Consider the following 17251-nt stretch of genomic DNA (forward strand, 5'->3'; position numbering starts at 1 on the left):
GGGTCTAATGTTATTTTCAATTAATTGCTTTTTATTTTAGTTTAAGAACTTGCAAAACAATGAGGAAGGTGAAAGCCCCACTCCAGTATTTTTTTTTTAATTTCACCTCTAGAGTAGTTTTACTAATGTAAGTTTTCTGCCTCTAGCATTAGGCTATGTTCACACATTGCTTTTTTTCTTGGCAGTAAAGAAGCTGCTTACAAAAAGCTGGTTTTGCTGCATTTTTTGCTGCGTATTTGGAACATCACCTCAGGGCTGTGGGTTACTCGGTACCGGGCCAGTGTCTTAAAGGGATGTGTCACGGCAGCAGTGACTCGGTCCGTGGCCCTGAGTGTCCATGAAAAAATAAGAATTGATGAGGAATAAAGTCTATGTGTAGATAAGTTTGTGACGCCACGTTTGGTAGTCGACAATAAAGGTGTTAGCCGACGTTGCTTGTACAGACCGCTGGGGCTGGTGGTGATGCAGCAGAGTTGGTTCAGCTCTCCACAGGCAGAGCTTAACCTCACGGCAGTGTAAGTTCAGCATGGTGTATAACTAGTGCAGGGCTGCGAGTGTGATCAATAGCTGCAGACACAAGAGTTACTGTTCCTTTCACTGAAGGCTTGAGGTGCAGACGGAAGCACTGGTACAGATGGAAATGGAGATCCAGCAGCCTGAAAGCAGATCAAGGTCCCTTGAACCAAGTGTTGAAGGCATCCTTTCTGCGCTAGTGTCTGAGGTCTCTGCAGCTTGAAGCTATACTCGGTCCTCTGTTCTCTACAGTCCTTAGTACTTGCCCTTATGGCAGGCAGCTCGAGCCTCTTCCTCTGTGGCAGCTCCAGGCTCTCATATGCTGCTATGCCTCGGGTTTTGGTGAGGCCAGAAGCCTGCAGTCTCCTGCTCTCCGGAATTGCCTACTGAGACTGTCGTTCCCAGACAGCCATGGACTCCGGTGTCCAGTATCCAGCGCACTGACCTGGGGTGAGCTTCTTTACAGCTCCACATCCCCAGGCTTTTCTTATCTCTTTCTCCTTTCCTCTCTCCACTTTGGTCTGGGGAGCAGATCCTTCATGCTTACTGCTCCTTCCTTCTCCCAGACTCTCAACTAACTCCTCCTCCAGCCCAGAACTTGCTAGAAGCTCCCCTAAAACAGGGTTCAGAGCTCCACCTTCTGGTCTGGAGTAGGAAAAGTGTTGTATGTAGTGGTTGCCTGATCTCTCCGCTTCCAGGCATGTCATCACACCCCCGGGAGGGAGGCAATGCCACTGTGGCAACTGGACTCCTGGAGTGCCATATTCCCCCTAGTTAAAACCAGTACTCTGGGACTGAGAAAACAAAAGCATTATAACAGTAAACCATAATATTTATTTACAAAGTCTCAAAGACAAAACTTGCAAAAAACAAATTCAAAAAATAGTCCAAGTGATGATTCATCCATGTGTCATTGTAATTATTCCTGAGCAAGGTGGTTAACTATTTACAGGTATTGTCCTGGTCACAATGAGTCCAGTGACCCATCGTCCATTAAAGCAAGTCAAAAGGATAGCTAAAAAGTTCTTACAGAGTCTCTGTAGGCACATAAGCTTAACGGTTGCAGTTATAAACATTATTAACTTATTTACATTTCAGATTCACATATACTGTTTGCATTTTAGTTCCTATAACGAGCTGGGATCTCACCTCTTGTACTACAGGTAGATCTTCGCAGCATGGGTACCTCTAATGGCTTAATTTGGTTTAGTGTGCCTGTTGTTGATGTTGGTAAACTGGGCAACTGTCTGACTCACCAGGGGTCTGACAGATTCACTGCTAGCAGGGGGCAGATTTTCATGTTCTTCTGCTGATGTGGCATCTGTTACTGGAGCCGACGAGTCTTGAGTCTCTGCTACTTCAGGTGCAGTAGGGTGGGAAAGATTAGTACAGGAACTACAATGGCTTGGTTCACCTTTGTCCAATTTGAAGGGAATTCACCGAGTACGGTGCTGATCTTTTTCTCCTCTCCTTCCATGGGCTGAAGGTTGTCTTTCTCTCCCATCCTTTCCCTTAGTTGGTCAGGGCACAGCTTCAAATGATCCCTCAACACTGCCGATGAGGTTTCTCCTACATCCTTACTTATGAGGCATACCTTGGTATTATCAAAATTTGAAGGTAGGACGGTGTAGTGTTCGGCCTCCCATTGGTCATTTAATTTGTGCATCCTCCTTTTTCTCTTTAGGACCTGTTCTGGTGACAAGAGAACTGCAGGGGCATGCTGATTATAATTTCTTTCCAGCCTCTGTCTTGCTTGGGTCAAACTTTGATCCATGCATTCTTGCACCTTGCGGTATTGCTGCTACTGCTCTGTATCCCAGTCTGCTTGTGGTGATGTCGTTTTAGGTGTCAGAGCTCCCATATCCAAATCGATGGGTAACCTGCCTGGTCGTGCTGTCATCAAATAGGCTGAGGAACAGTTGGTGGAGTTTACAGGGACATGGTTGTATAGATCCACCAGATTCGGCAACTTCTCCGGCCATTGATTTTGCTCTTCCAGGGGCAAGGTCTTCAATAGGTCAATTACCACCTAATTCATCTTTTCACACATGCCATTTGTCTGTGGATGATACAGTGTTGTCCTGATCTTCTTGCAGCCATATAGGTTACAGAACTCCTGGAACACTTCTGCCTCAAAAGCTGGGTGTTGGTCAGTAAGTACTTGTCCAGGATATCCATGGGGTCAACAAAAGTACTCCTGAAATGCTTTGGTTGCTGTCCTCGCTGTTTGACCTTTAACAGGTACAACTACCAGGAATCTGGGGTAATGATCAACAATTGTTAGGGCGTACGTGTAGCCTGACCTGCTGGGGGTCAACTTGACATGGTCCAATGCCACTAGCTCTAGTGGCTGTTTTGTCATAATCGGCTGTAATGGGGCTCGCTGGCTGTTGCGGTCTCTTCTTTGCAGATTTCATGGGCCACACTCTCGACACCACGTCTCAGTGGCTCCTCTCATGCCAATCCAGTAAAACCGTTCGCGAAGCAGAACTTCCAACTTCTTCCAGCTGAAATGACCGGCTCCATTATGATATGCTTCCAGGACCTTAGGTGCGTCCCACTTTGGAACTACGATCTGCCAAACTAGCTTGTGGGTTCATGGGTTGATGCTCCTCCGACACAGCTTACCCTCATAGAGGAACAGCTTGCCTTTCCTCAACTGCTGCTCCTCCTGTGGAGAGTCTGAATCAGGATATGAGTCAGCCAGTGTCAACAACTCCTTTACCAAGCGAATTGCCAAATCGCCATCCTGCGTCTCTGCCCAGTCATGGTGGGGCAATGGGCTAAACGTGGCCTCCTGCATGGCGTGGCGCTTGGCTCTCTCTCCTTGAGAGCGTTGGGCCGCAGCTGTGTGGTGGAAAGCTGGTAACTCAACTTTTTCAAGCTCTTCTGTGTCTTTTCCCCCATCAGGTGGATTGCGCATCCTAGACAACACATCCGCATTGGTATTCTTCTGCCCCGCTTGGTATTTGATGGTAAACTCATAATTGGACAGCCGAGCCATTCATCGTTGTTCCAGTGCACCGAGTTTTGCCATTTCTAGGTGGGCTAGGGGATTGTTATCTGTATAGATCAGTGTTTCCCAAACTCCAGTCCTCATAGCCCCCAACATGTCATGTTTTCAGGATTTCCTTAGTATTTCACAGGTGATAGAAGTATGAAGGCATCAGGAATTCTCTCACATGTGTAACACTATGGAAATCCTGAAAACATGACCTGTTGGGGTCCGCAAGGACTGGAGTTTGGGAACCACTGGTATAGGATGGTAAAACTTGCTGAAGCCAGGTAGTGCTTGAAGCGCTCCGTGACCTACCAGACTATGGCGATGAACTCCAGTTTAAAGGAGCTGTAATTGTCAGGGTTCCTTTCAGTAGGGTGAAGCTTCCTGCTGGCGTAGGCAATCACTCTTTCTCTGCCTTGCTGCACTTGGGACAGCACTGCTCCCAATCCCACATTGCTGGCTTCCATATAGAGTACAAATGGTTGGTCATAGTCAGGATAAGCCAGAGCTTCATCTCCCGTGAGAGCCAGTTTGAACCGCGTGAAGGATTCTTCCAACTTGCTATTCCACTTAAACTGAAAAGTCTTGTTTTTGGCTTTCTTGGATTGTCCCACTAGCAGGTCTTGCAGAGGTGCTGCTATCTTGGTGATGCCCTTAATGAATCTCCGGTAGTAGCCTGCCAGCCCGAGGAACTGCCGTACTTCATGAATGTTGCTCGGTTTCTTCCAGTCCCAGATAATGGTGACTTTGTCAGGGTCTGGTGCCACACCTTCCGCACTCTCTACATGGCCTAGGTATTGCACCTTGGGTTTCAAGAGGTGGCATTTGGATGGCTTCACTTTCAAGCCAAATTTAGACAGGGCCTCGAACACCTCGGCCAGGTGCTTCAAGTGGTCTTCATAGGTTTTAGAGAAGACTATAATGTCATCCAGGTACAGCAGAACATTTTTGAAATTCTTATGTCCCAGGCAGCATTCCACCAGCCGTTGACGCGTCCCTGGGGCATTGCTGAGCCCGAATGGCATGTAGTTAGAGACCCATTTTTGTAGTGAATGCTGTTTTCTCTTTGTCTGCCTCTGCTACAGGAACCTGCCAATACCCACTGGTGAGATCCAAGGTAGAAAAATAGCAGTTCTCAATGCAGCTAATGACTCTTCAATTCTGGGTAATGGATAGGCATCCTTATGTGTAATGCTGTTAATCCACATATAGTCAACACACATTCTCATGGTACCATCTTTCTTTTTTACAAAGACTAATGGAGCTGCCCAGGGGCTACAACTGTCTCTGATTACCCCAGCTAAGTTCATCTCCCGCAACATACTCATGGCACATTGATAGTGTGCTGGGGGTATAGGCTGGTACCTCTCTTTAATGGGTGGATGATCTCCAGTGGGGATATGATGTTGGACCCCTTTTACCTGCCCAAAGTCTAGAGGATATTTGCTGAATACCCGTTTATACTCTTGAGCCACTCGGTAAGCCCCATGTTTTTGGTGTGAAGGGGTGGAGTCAGTGCCAAGATGTAGCTGCTGACACTAATCCTCCAGCTTCCTCTCAGAGCCATTGTTCTCAACTTGGTCAGAAGGAAGCAAGGGCTCTGCTGCCTCTATTGCATTGTTACTGACAGTGAACAGCTTAGCAAGGGTGGCATACCGGGGTAAATAGACCTCTCTCCCCACAATTCAAGATGCGTATTGTTACTCTCCGCTTACGAACATCAACTACCCCTCTGGCTGTCAAGATGGTGGGCCTACTATCAGAGTACACCGGTTCCACCAAGGCCTGGTAATCTTGACCCCTGAGGTCTATTGCTGCCTGACACCAAATTAACATTTCACTCCTTGTGGGTACTGTAATGGGGATTGGATCACTCACTCTGACACTGTCAACTTCTCCAAACAGCTCTACCTGTTGTCTCTGCATCAGTGCTCTAATCTTTCTGCAGGACCCGCTGCTGACTGGAACTGGCGGTCTCGGCTACCTGTTGCAACAAAACAATTACTTCTCCAAGACAATTTTCTATTACATTAGTGCCTAGAGTGATCATTGGATTGCATTCATGTTTGTCAATATCAACAATAATCAAATCTTGTGACTTCATTTCTACTCAGCCAATCTTAATGGTCACTTCCTTATACCCCATCTAATGCAAGGGTTGACCGCTGCTGGCAAAGATGGTAAGATGTTTATCTGGGCTGCGAGTGATATCTGAATCTGCCCAGTACCGCTTAAAGAGGACATATGGTATTGTCACCTGAGAGCCGATGTCCAGCAAAGCGTTCATCGGGAAGCCATCAATCATGATGGGCAGGACCGGCCGTCCTCCCACGTACTTGTCTAGCCAGCTTGGTGGGCCTGGACGTCTTACTCTGGGGGGTAGGCCCTCTGCCCCAGGGGTTGCTCGTTTAAATTACAGAATCTTGCGACGTGTCCCGCCTTGCAACAGCGGCGACAGATGGGTTGTCCATCTTGATTGTAGCAACCACTGTCTCTGATCGGTGGGATTCTCTGCTGCCACCATGGGGCATCATCTGGACTGGAAGCAAGCTGACTCTTCTATTTTGGGGACACTTGCATAGACTGCACTGTTTTGGTTAGTGCAGTCACACTTTTGATCAGCTCCTGGACTTGGAAATGTAGTCATCCTCCTTGTTTGGTATGATGACCCCAACCGAAGTCTGGGAATAGGGTGCTGCCTCTTGTTGATATGTAATCACTGGATGTCCAGAGGGCGCTGTGCTGCTCCTATTTGATTCACACAGCACCCGGATGGCTCTATCCTTGAAGTGGGCAAAGTCCAAGTTATGATTTTGGAGGACCATTATGTGCAGTTGTGTCCTTTGATTGTCAGACAGGACCCTCAATAAACTGCTCAGTTAGCAATCTGTCTTAATCTTGCACACTGTCAGGATCAACCTGCTTTACAGCTCACAGTGCCTCCTGTAGGTTAAAGGCATAGTCCCGTATACTGTCCTGCATCCTTTGCACCCAAAGAATCTCATTTTTATTTCTGCTGCAGTGTGGGTATCCAAGGTGTCATTCAGCCTGGTTAATATTTGCTTAACAGTTCTTTTGTCAGTGTCTGGCCAGGACTTCACTTCCCTCAGAGCTGCACCAGTTAACTGGAATGTGAGGATGCTAAGTTTTTGGCTTTCAGTAAGGGTGTACACATCAAACAAACTGCACAGTCTTGCCTTGAAGTCGCACAGAGTATGCGACTCCCCTGAGTACTGCGGTGACCAAGCTGCTCACGGTATGTATGGCATTGATAGCGGCATTATGGGGGCTGTTGCTGCTGTTGCCGCGGTGACTGGCGGTATTACAGGGGATATGGCTGCACCCACCGTTGCTTCTGGCTGGCTTATGGGGCCTGCGGCTGCATCCACCGCTGCATCTCCATCCGGGCTAGACATCCTCTTCCCCCTAGTGAATCTCAGCCAGGCTCTGTGGTTCGTTACCTGGGTGCGTGGCTGCTCCACCTGCAGTAATGGTGAGGCTCCTTCCGGCCTCTCCTGTCCGGCTTCCTGCTTCTTCCTTCCGATCATGGAGCTCGACCTGCTCTTTACTTCACGCACTGCTCTCAGGCTCCGCCCACGACAACACATCCTTCTCTTCCCGTGCACAGCATTTTATTACAATGGCAGCGGTTTCACTATTTAACAAAGTCTCTGGCACACAGTACCCGGCTATGCCAGGCTTGCAATCCTGTTCGTGATGCCAAAATGGAACACCCCCTCAGGGCTGTGGGTTACTCAGTACAGGGCCAGTGTCTTAAAGGGATGTGTCACGGTAGCAGTGACCCGGTCCGTGATCCTGAGTGTCCATGAAAAAATAAGAACTGATGAGGAATAAAGTCTATGTGTAGTTAAGTTCATGACGCCACCTGTGGTACTCGGCAATAAAGGTGTTAGCCAACATTGCTTGTACAGACCGCTGGGGCTGGTGGTGATGCAGCAGAGTTGGTTCAGCTCTCCACAGGCAGAGCTTAACCCTAGGGCAGTGTAAGTACAGGATGTGGATAACTGTAGTGCAGGGCTGCGAGTGTGATTAATAACTGCAGACACAAGAGTTACTGTTCCTTTTACCTTTTACTGAAGACTTGAGGTGCAGACAGAAGCACTGGTACAGATGGAAATGGAGATCCAGCAGCCTGAAAGCAGATCAGAGTCCCTTGAACCAAGTGTTGGAGGCCTCCTTTCTGCGCTAGTGTCTGAGATCCCTTCTGCTTGAAGCTGTAATCGGTCCTCTGTTCTCTACAGTCCTTAGTACTTGCCCTTATGGCAGGCAGCTCGAGCCTCTTCCTCTGTGGCAGCTCCAGGCTCTCATATGCTGCTGTGCCTCAAGGGCTTTGGTGAGGCCAGGAGCCTGCAGTCTTTTGCTCTCCAGATTTGGCTACTGAGACTATTGTTCCCAGACAGCCATGGACTCTGGTGTCCAGTATCCAGTGCACTGACCTGGGGTGAGCTTCTTTACAGCTCCACTTCCCCAGGCTTTTCTTATCTCCTTCTCCTTTCCTCTCTCTACTTTAGACTGGGGAGCAGCTCCTTCATGCTTCCTGCTCCTGCTCACTCCCAGACCCAACTAACTCCTCCAGCTCAGAACTTGCTGGAAGCTCCCCTAAAACAGGGCTCAGAGCTCCCCCTTCTGGTCTGAAGTTGGAAAACTTGTGTGTAGTGGTTACCTGATCAGTGAACTCCTCTCTGCTTCCAGGCATGTCATCACCCCCCTGGGAGGGAGGCAATGCCACTGTGGCAACCGGACTCCGGGGGTGCCACATATTTGCTGTGTTTTTTGCTGCATTTTTATTGTTTCTTGTTCATACTGATAAAGTTTAGTGCCCCTCAAAAACATGATGAAACTTCCTTAGGTTTTTGCACCAAAAACAAAGCAAAACCTGATACTTTCATTTTTTCACTTACCCATTGCTTTCTATGGCTGAAAAAAAACTCTGAAAAAATGCTGCAGTTTTCCAGTTCAGTCAGGAAAACATCCAATGTGTTTACATGGGACTTCTGAACTCTTATAGCTTTTGCTGGTACTGTAAAACGCATTTTAAAATTGGCATTAAAAAATGCAGCAAAAATGTAATGTGTGAACATAGCCTTATACTTACCAGCTATGGTCTTCTTTGGTTATCATTGCCGCTTCAGTAATTTGTGACCTGCTGTATCGTCCCAGTGTTTGCTGGTGAGATCCAGAAGTCAAAAGTAGATGAAAGTCTATGAGAGCCAGTACGATGCCAGGACGAGGGTTTCATAGACTTACACTGAGAACTTGTCACCATTACCTCGGACTTCTGGTCAGTTAGAAGTTGCAGTCACAAGATGGTGGCATGAGGCCAGAGTGGTGCCAGGAGGAACAGAAGATGGAATCCGCTGGTAAGTATATTACTAGGGCAAGAAATGTACATTATCAATACTGTTCTTGTGGTGAAATAAAAAAAAAAAATGCTAGAGTGGTTCTTTAATATGGGTTGCAAGCTTGGGTATTTTTGGCCAAAATATCCACTGATCACATTGTTAATTTTTCATCTTTGCTGGCTGCAGCGGCATCTGTAGGGTGTTTTGTGCTTGTGGAGTTTGCTTAAAGCAGTCACACGGACTGTCCCAACAGTATTGAAAGGGAACCTGTCAGCTTTATTTTCCAATGTAAAGTAAAGACATGCCGGTGCTGTTATACAGATTAATTTGATACCTTTCGTGAAGAATCTGTTTTGTAGTTCTTTAATCCCTTTCCAACATCGGGCGTAATAGTACACCGATGTCGGACATCCTCCCTTTGATGTGGGCTCCAGCAGTGAGCCCACATCTTTCCCGGTACATGTCATCTGTTTTGAGCAGCTGACATGTGCCCGGAACAGCCGCAGGTGGAATCGCAATCTGTGGAATCCGCGGCTGTTAACCCATTAAGTGCCACTGTCAAATGCTGACAGCGGAATTTAACATGCGCTTCCGGCAATCGTGCCAGAAATCCACCCATCGGTGCCCCCCCGTCACATGATTGTGACAATAAAAAAACACACATTTGTAGTATTGTCGCATTCAGAATCGCCCACTCTATCAATAAAAAAAGCATTAACCCGATCGTTAAACAGCGTAGCGAGAAAAAAAGTAAGAATGCCAGAATTACGTTTTTTGGTCACCACGACATTGCATTAAAATGCAATAATGGGCAATCAAAAGATTGTATCTGCACCAAAATGGTATCAATAAAAAAGTCATCTCAGTGCACAAAAAATAAGCCCACACCCAACCCGATATCACGAAAAATGGAGCCGCTACGTACATGGGAAAATGGCACAATTTTTGATTTTTTTTTTGACAGTTTGGAATTTTTTTTCACACTTTATTAAAAATGAACCATAATGCTGTACATGAGAAGGGGTTACATACAAATTACAGATATCACTTACAGTAAGCAAACTAGCAATGACAGACTGGTACACAGGGGAGAGGACCCTGCCCTTGTGGGCTTATATTCTACAGGATGGTGGGGAAGGAGACAGTAGGTTGGGGGGTTGCAGCAGCTCTGGTGATGGTGAGGCGGTAGCTCCAGTAGTGGTGAGGAGGCAGTGGGGTCATTGCAGGCTGTAAGCTTTCTTGAATAGGTGGGTTTTCCGGTTCCATCTGAATGATCCAAATGTGGTTGATAGTCAGACATGTTGGGGCAAAGAATTCCAGAGGATGGGGGATATTCGGGAGAAATCTTGGAGGTGGTTTGGTGAAGAGCGAATAAGTGTGCAGGAGAGAAGGAGGACCGGAGATTACGTGAAGGAAGATATCAGAAGATTAGTTCAGAGATATATGGAGAGGAGACAGGATATGGATGGCTTTGTAGGTCAGTGTTAGTAATTGAACTCGATATGCTGAGGGAATGGGAGCCAGTGAAAAGATTAGCAGAGGGGAGAAGCAGAGGAGTAGCGAGGAGAGAGATGAATTAATCGGGCAGCAGAGTTAAGGATGGACTGGAGAGGTGTGAGGGTGTTAGCAGGGAGGCCACAGAAAAGGAAGTGGCATTACCATTGCTCACAAATCTGGCACATGTTTAGACTGTCTAATTTTACACCCTCTAATGGATTACCATGCTTCAAATTTGAGCCAAAATGTTGCAACGGTGTTTCATGTTAAGTAATGCCCCCTGTCAGTAAAGCCATATCTCTTGTACGACAAGACAGGGAAAGTGCCTATAACACATTTTAAAAGTGGTGTAAGTTATTAAAAGGAATCTGTCAGAAGGATCAACCATCCTAAGATGTCTATATCAGCATGAAGGTCATAGCAAGCAGAATAAAATGATTCCTTGCTGTTTGCGATCCTATGTATTAGCCAGAAAAATAGACGTTTTTCATTGTGTAAATTAGTAAAATACACTATAAGAACAAAGAAGCGCAATAGGGTCTTATCTGATGACAATGGTATAAAGATATATAAAATCCACTCACCCGCTAAAGGAGAGATCAGGCATATGGAAATCGTCAGCTGCTGCACGTCCAAATGGTCAGACAAGTGACCGCCAGTATATCGCTTCTTATGGAACTTATTTTTTGGACTTTCATGCGCTGCTTGACATAATACACAATCCAGTTATATTAAAAGATCAATCCTTTATTCCCATTTAATCCCAACGCGTTTCGAAGTGGAAAAACACTTCTTCAGGGGATGACAAATATTCATACTGGATAGTGCATTATGTCAAGCAGCGCATGAAAGTCCAAAAAATAAGTTCCATAAGAAGCGATTGTGTAAATTAGCTAAGATCAATGGGCTGGACATAGATCTCCCCGAGAATCTTCCTCCAGAGCTAATTTTAAATGAAAGTGTTCATTACCAGTGTGATGTGTAATGGCTGCGCTCACTGCAGAACTGTGCAAGATTATAGCTGACACAGGACAGCATTAAGCTCATCTGCAGGTCTCTGTGCTTCAACATCCATCTCATAGACAGCCAGTGTTGTAATACAGCAGAGCTATGAGAGCTGCAGCTGCAAACATTTGTAAGGAGACACAGTTCCATTCTACAGTTCTGAATTACATGTTTCGCATTCGTAATGCCTCCTTTAATATAAAATAAGCTCTGGAGGCAGATTCTCAGAGAGATTCTGTGGCCGCCAGACTAGTCCCAACCTTCTTTAACCTGCCAGTATCTCTGTTGTCTTTTCTGGTTAGTAGGCCTGGCTCTATGTCATACTTGCAGTGCACTGCAACACTGAAGTCATGGCTAACTAGCAGTCATGGGAATGGGGAATGCCAGCAGGTAAAGCTCTAGTCCTATAAACACGGACTACTAACATGGCTCTTGGACCAAGGTCCTTTGAATCTTTTTGATTAACTTTAATAGATGAAAATAGTAAACTGTCCCAAAGTATAGCGTGACCTACCTGCTTTAAGGCAGGGTTTATTTGTTAAGTCTTAAGCCCAAGCTACCGCTTTACAGACCGTAGGCCAGAAGGGAAAGTAGTTAACAAACTTACAAAATATATAAAATAGCTGCAAGTGTTAGAATGCTAGAAATCAAAACAGAAACAGCAATATCTTCTTAACCCCATAGAGCAAGCGATATTACTCCTTGGCACTACTTGAACGTTTCGCACGTAGTCCCTTGCAGGTTGAGGAACACTGGTTTAGAGTTAGAGCTACAATACATAGAGTGAATCTTATTTTTTTTATCACAGGTGGAAGCGCATGGACTTCACCGTTTAACTCACTATGATCTTCCTGGAGGAAACTCATCTGTGGATTCAGCCACCTGGACAGAGATGGCAATGGAAGAGAGACTGCTTGCTAATATAACTACTTACTTGGATTTCGAGAGAAGACTGATCAGAGTGATAGAAGAACAGGGCGACAGCCTGTTGCAAGGAGAGGGTGCTCTTCATAGTGGTCTTCATAGCATTCTAGCACAAGTTTCAGCCTTGAGGTCTCAACTAGAGCAACTTGGAACAGAAATGGGCCTAAAGAAAGAATTAGAGGAAGAAATAGATGAGATGGATAGTGCATCAGGAGGAGCCTTTGATAGAAAAGTTAGGGGTTATCATGTTCTGAGAGAGCTGGCAATCTGGGCAGTGAGAAGCATCAGAGACTTACGAAAGTTGCAAAGAGAAAGGGGGAACTTGATCATCAAGGCTGAGAGTTTTACAGAAACAAGTGAACAATGAAGTTTAAGTTGAATTTGGACAGAGGGTCAAGAATGAAGCAGAAGGTAGAATAACAATGATGGAATGAAGCAGGTTTGACACTTTGCAGAGTTTGTCAGGGAATCAAGACAGTAGGTAGATTCTATATGGTCATTCCACTCAACTAAAAAAATATATATAATTTGATCTTTGCAGGCAGGATAGATCATCCAGGCCAGATGTAGGCATTGTATAAACAGAAGGCCCATACACTGTTTGGTGGTCATTGCTGAGTACTACAGCTCAGGTCTTATTCGACTGAATAGGATCTGTGGCTGTGTCAGACCTAGTAGGTCTTCAGTACCAAGGTAGGGGACAATCCATTTAATCATAGCAATATAGAAAAATGATAAAATTCTAAATGTTAAAAACAAAAAAAAAAGGAAAATTAGAAAAGTGGAGGTCTGGCCTCTATAGAGATGTATTAGAATTAGATTATTCAGCTCAGAATTTAGTATAGAGAGTGCAGTTTTGACATGACTTATTTTACTAGTATTGCTGCAAAATGGTTTTAGAAATCTAATCCTAAATACTATCCATGGTTTGGGCAACCTTACTATAAGGGCTTGTCCAGACGTAGTGCTTTTTATGTGGCATTTTCATGTGAACTGCAAAATGAATGAGATTTCTAGAATATCATTTCCTTGGGTTTTTCGATCTGTGGTGCCTCTTTAAAAAACAGCATGTCCATTCTTTCAGCCTTTTTACTGCAGTTATACCCCATTGAGCTCAAAATGGCCAAGCATAAAATACACATCAAAATAGCACGTAATTTATGCTGTGTTTTTTTGGCCATAGCCTGTGTTTTTCATACAAAAATAAAAAAACGCTGCATGTGAACATAGATTGAGCTAAACAGGTAACAGCTTTGATTATGCATGCAATAAACTAATTGGTTAGTTCAAGGAGACTAGTAAGGATGAGAGCATTGCTTGGTTGGATGTATTGGATGGTTTTAGTAAAAGCGATTTTCAGGACAGGACAGAATGCAGGAAAAAAAATGATTATCTCAGATATTTTATCACTAAGCAAAATTAGTGTCTGCATTCTGAATATATAATTGATTAAATAAAATTGATTAAATAACATATTATGCAAATTTGTTGTATTATATGTACCTTTTGTGGGGCAGTAATCGGTGTTATATGTAAGGGTCACTATGTGTCACCCCAGGACGTGCACAGAGGGGTATTGAGGTTGCAGGAATAGCTGTGATTGCAATGCAAAATAAAAGTGAGTGTTGGTCTTGGGCAAGCTATTTGTCCAAGACAGATTTAAGAAAGCCTGCTCAGGGCTTTGGGCTAGGATGGAAATAGAGCTGGGGTGACTGTTATGATTGAGTCACCGAGGAGGAAAAAACAAAACACAAGCTCAGCCCATAAAATCAGAGAGACGATCCTAAAATCAGAGATCCTACGGTGATCCTAGACACCTCGTCACAGCCGGAGATCTACACAAGCCTAAAGAGAGAAAAGAGAAAAACTGACTGCCCCAGAGCAGACCCCAAAGCAATAGGCAGCCCCCAACATATAATGACGGTGAAGCAAGATGAAAACACTAACACAGATAGAAAGATAGGTTGAGCAAATGATGGGGCCCAAGCTAACTAAAAAGGACAGGACAGAAAAGCTGCTGTCTGCAATCCGAAAAAACCCTGCCAAAAAATACTACCAACACAACTGATAAGCAAAAAGGACCCTGAAGTCACTAGACTTCAAATCAGCACTCAGAATATTCTGGAAGCAGAGCAAAAGAGAACACTAATCAAGGAAAAAGAATCCAGCACACCCCCGGCCTGGGATGGCTGAACTCAAAAAACAAGGTAAACAAAACCAAAACTAATAAGTTCAATAGCAGAGCAAAAACTTATCTTTGGGAAGCAGGAATCAGACTGGTCTCCAAGAATGCAGCAGAGAAATCACCAGCGACTCAGAAGGGCGTCGGCTGCCTTATATCCAGTCTGTAGTTCCCGTTACCCAGTCACGATCCACCTGATCAGGTGTTTGGTTTCTTTCATCCAAATCATCCTCACTAGCTTCCTTCACCAGAAGAGGGAGATCCTCGGACACAAAAGATGAATGAACAGATGAGCTCACAACAGTACCTCCCCCTTGAGGAGGGATCACCGAACGCTCATCCAAGCCACCAGGCCGATCAGGATGAGCCCGATGAAAAGCACGCACCAATCTTTCAGCATGAATATCAGAGGCAGAGACCCAGGAATTATCCTCCTGATCATAACCCTTCCACTTAACCAAATACTGGAGTCTCCGTCTAGCCAGACGGGAATCCAGTATCTTCTCTACCTCATATTCCATGTTACCTTCAACCAACACAGGGTCAGGAGGTGCCGCCATAGGAACCACTGGTTCAACAAACCTCTTCAACAAGGACTTATGAAACACATTATGAATCTTAAATGTGACAGGAAGAGCCAACCGAAAAGAGACCAGATTAATAATCTCCAAAATCTTGTAAGGTCCAATAAATCTAGGTTTAAACTTTGGAGAAGCCACTTTCATAGAGATATTCTTTGATGACAACGAGACAATATCACCCACCTTAAACCAGGGACCAATGGTCCTATGCCGGTTAGAAAACCGCTGGGCCTTTTCTTGGGAATGAGACAACTTATCCACCACTTGGTCCCAAATCTGCTGCATTCTTTCCACCACAGTGTCAACCCCTGGACAGGCAGAAGACTCCACCTGCCCTGAAGAAAATTGAGGATGAAACCCAAAGTTACAGAAAAAGGGTGACATCAAAGTGGCAGAACTAGCTCTATTATTTAAAGCAAATTCGGCCAAGGGTAAAAATGAGACCCAATCATCCTGATCAGCAGATATAAAACATCTCAAATAAGCCTCCAAAGTCTGGTTTGTTCTCTCCGTCTGCCCATCGGTCTGAGGGTGAAATGCAGAGGAGGACAACTGAATTCCCAACTTGGAACAAAAGGTCGTCCAGAATCTAGAGACAAACTGAACTCCTCTGTCCGATACAATGTTCTCAGGAATCCCATGCAAGCGAACCACCTGTTGCAAAAACAAGGGCACCAAATCTGAGGAAGATGGCAACTTAGGGAGTGGTACAAGATGGACCATCTTAGTGAATCTATCACAAATCACCCAGATAACAGTCATCCTCTGAGAGACAGGCAGATCAGAAATAAAATCCATTGAAATATGGGTCCATGGACTCCTGGCCACCGGCAAAGGCATCAACAACCCACTAGAACGAGAACAAGGCTTAGATCGGGAGCAAGTCCCACAGGACTGCAAAAAATTTCTGACATCACGAGACAAGGCAGGCCACCAAAAAGACCGACTCACCAAATCTCTAGTACCAAAAATACCTGGATGACCAGCCAACGCGGAGCAATGAACCTCAGACATCACTTTCCTCCTCCACTGGTCAGGAACATATAACCTACCACTGGGACAACGCTCAGGCTTATCCTCCTGAAACTTCTCCAGAGCACGTCTCAAATCAGGCGAGATGGCAGAAAGAACCACCCCCTCACCTAAGATGGTAGCAGGCTTGGTCACAATAGGAGAATCGGCCAAAAAACTCCTAGAGAGGGCATCAGCCTTAACGTTCTTAGTGCCCGGAAGAAAGGAGACCACAAAATCAAAACGTGTGAAAAACAAGGCCCACCTGGCTTGTCTCGAATTCAAGCGTTTAGCCGACTCAAGGTAGATCAAATTCTTGTGGTCAGTGAGGACCACAACTTGATGTCTAGCTCCCTCCAACCAATGTCTCCACTCCTCAAATGCCCACTTCATGGCCAACAGTTCTCGATTCCCCACATCATAGTTGCGTTCCGAAGGAGAGAACTTTCGGGAAAAGAAGGCACAGGGGTTCATTTTAGATGTTACAGGATCTTTATGGGACAAAACAGCTCCTGCACCAGTCTCGGAAGCATCCACCTCCGCCTGAAATGGAAGTGAGACATCGGGTTGTCGCAAAACCGGAGAAGAAGTGAACCTCCGCTTCAGCTCCTGAAAAGAAGAAACAGCCTCTGGAGACCAATTCAGCAAATCAGCGCCCTTCTTAGTTAAATCAGTCAATGGTTTGGCAATAACAGAAAAATTGGCTATAAACTTACGATAAAAATTAGCAAAACCCGAAAAAATTCTGGAGAGCCTTCAAAGAAGTGGGCTGAACCCAATCATAAATGGCCTGTACCTTGGCCGGGTCCATTTCAATAGTTGACGGAGACAAAATAAATCCCAAAAATGAAATCCTCTGTACACCAAAAAGACATTTCGATCCCTTAACATACAGGGAGTTTTCCCTCAAAATCCGGAACACAGTCCGAACATGTTCCACATGAGAGTCCCAATCCCTGGAAAAGATCAAAATATCATCCAAATAGATGATCAGATACTTATCAACAAAGTCCCGGAAAATATCATTCATGAAGCACTGGAAGACAGAAGGGGCGATAGTGAGCCCAAAAGGCATCACCAGGTACTCAAAATGTCCCTACGGAGTATTAAACGCTGTCTTCCATTCATCCCCATGCTTAATGCGAATAAGATTATATGCCCCCCTGAGGACAAG

General features: G+C 45.3%; 1 protein-coding gene across 2 annotated transcripts in view; it reads left to right on the top strand.

The window, feature by feature from the left end:
* Window positions 1-13787, top strand: part of CNTF (ciliary neurotrophic factor) — a 105314-nt gene extending 91527 nt beyond the window's left edge. For both annotated transcript variants that reach the window (XM_073560927.1, XM_073560928.1), the window contains exon 3: window positions 12188-13787. In XM_073560927.1, coding sequence (XP_073417028.1) covers window positions 12188-12670 — 483 coding nt within the window. In that variant the 3' untranslated portion in view covers window positions 12671-13787. The remainder of the gene's footprint in view (window positions 1-12187) is intronic.
* The last annotated feature ends 3464 nt before the right edge of the window (window positions 13788-17251 follow it).

This window comes from Dendrobates tinctorius, unplaced genomic scaffold (genome assembly GCF_039654945.1).
Source record: "Dendrobates tinctorius isolate UK_male_01 unplaced genomic scaffold, ASM3965494v1 ptg000308l, whole genome shotgun sequence".
In the NCBI taxonomy this organism is placed as follows: Eukaryota; Metazoa; Chordata; class Amphibia; order Anura; family Dendrobatidae; genus Dendrobates; species Dendrobates tinctorius.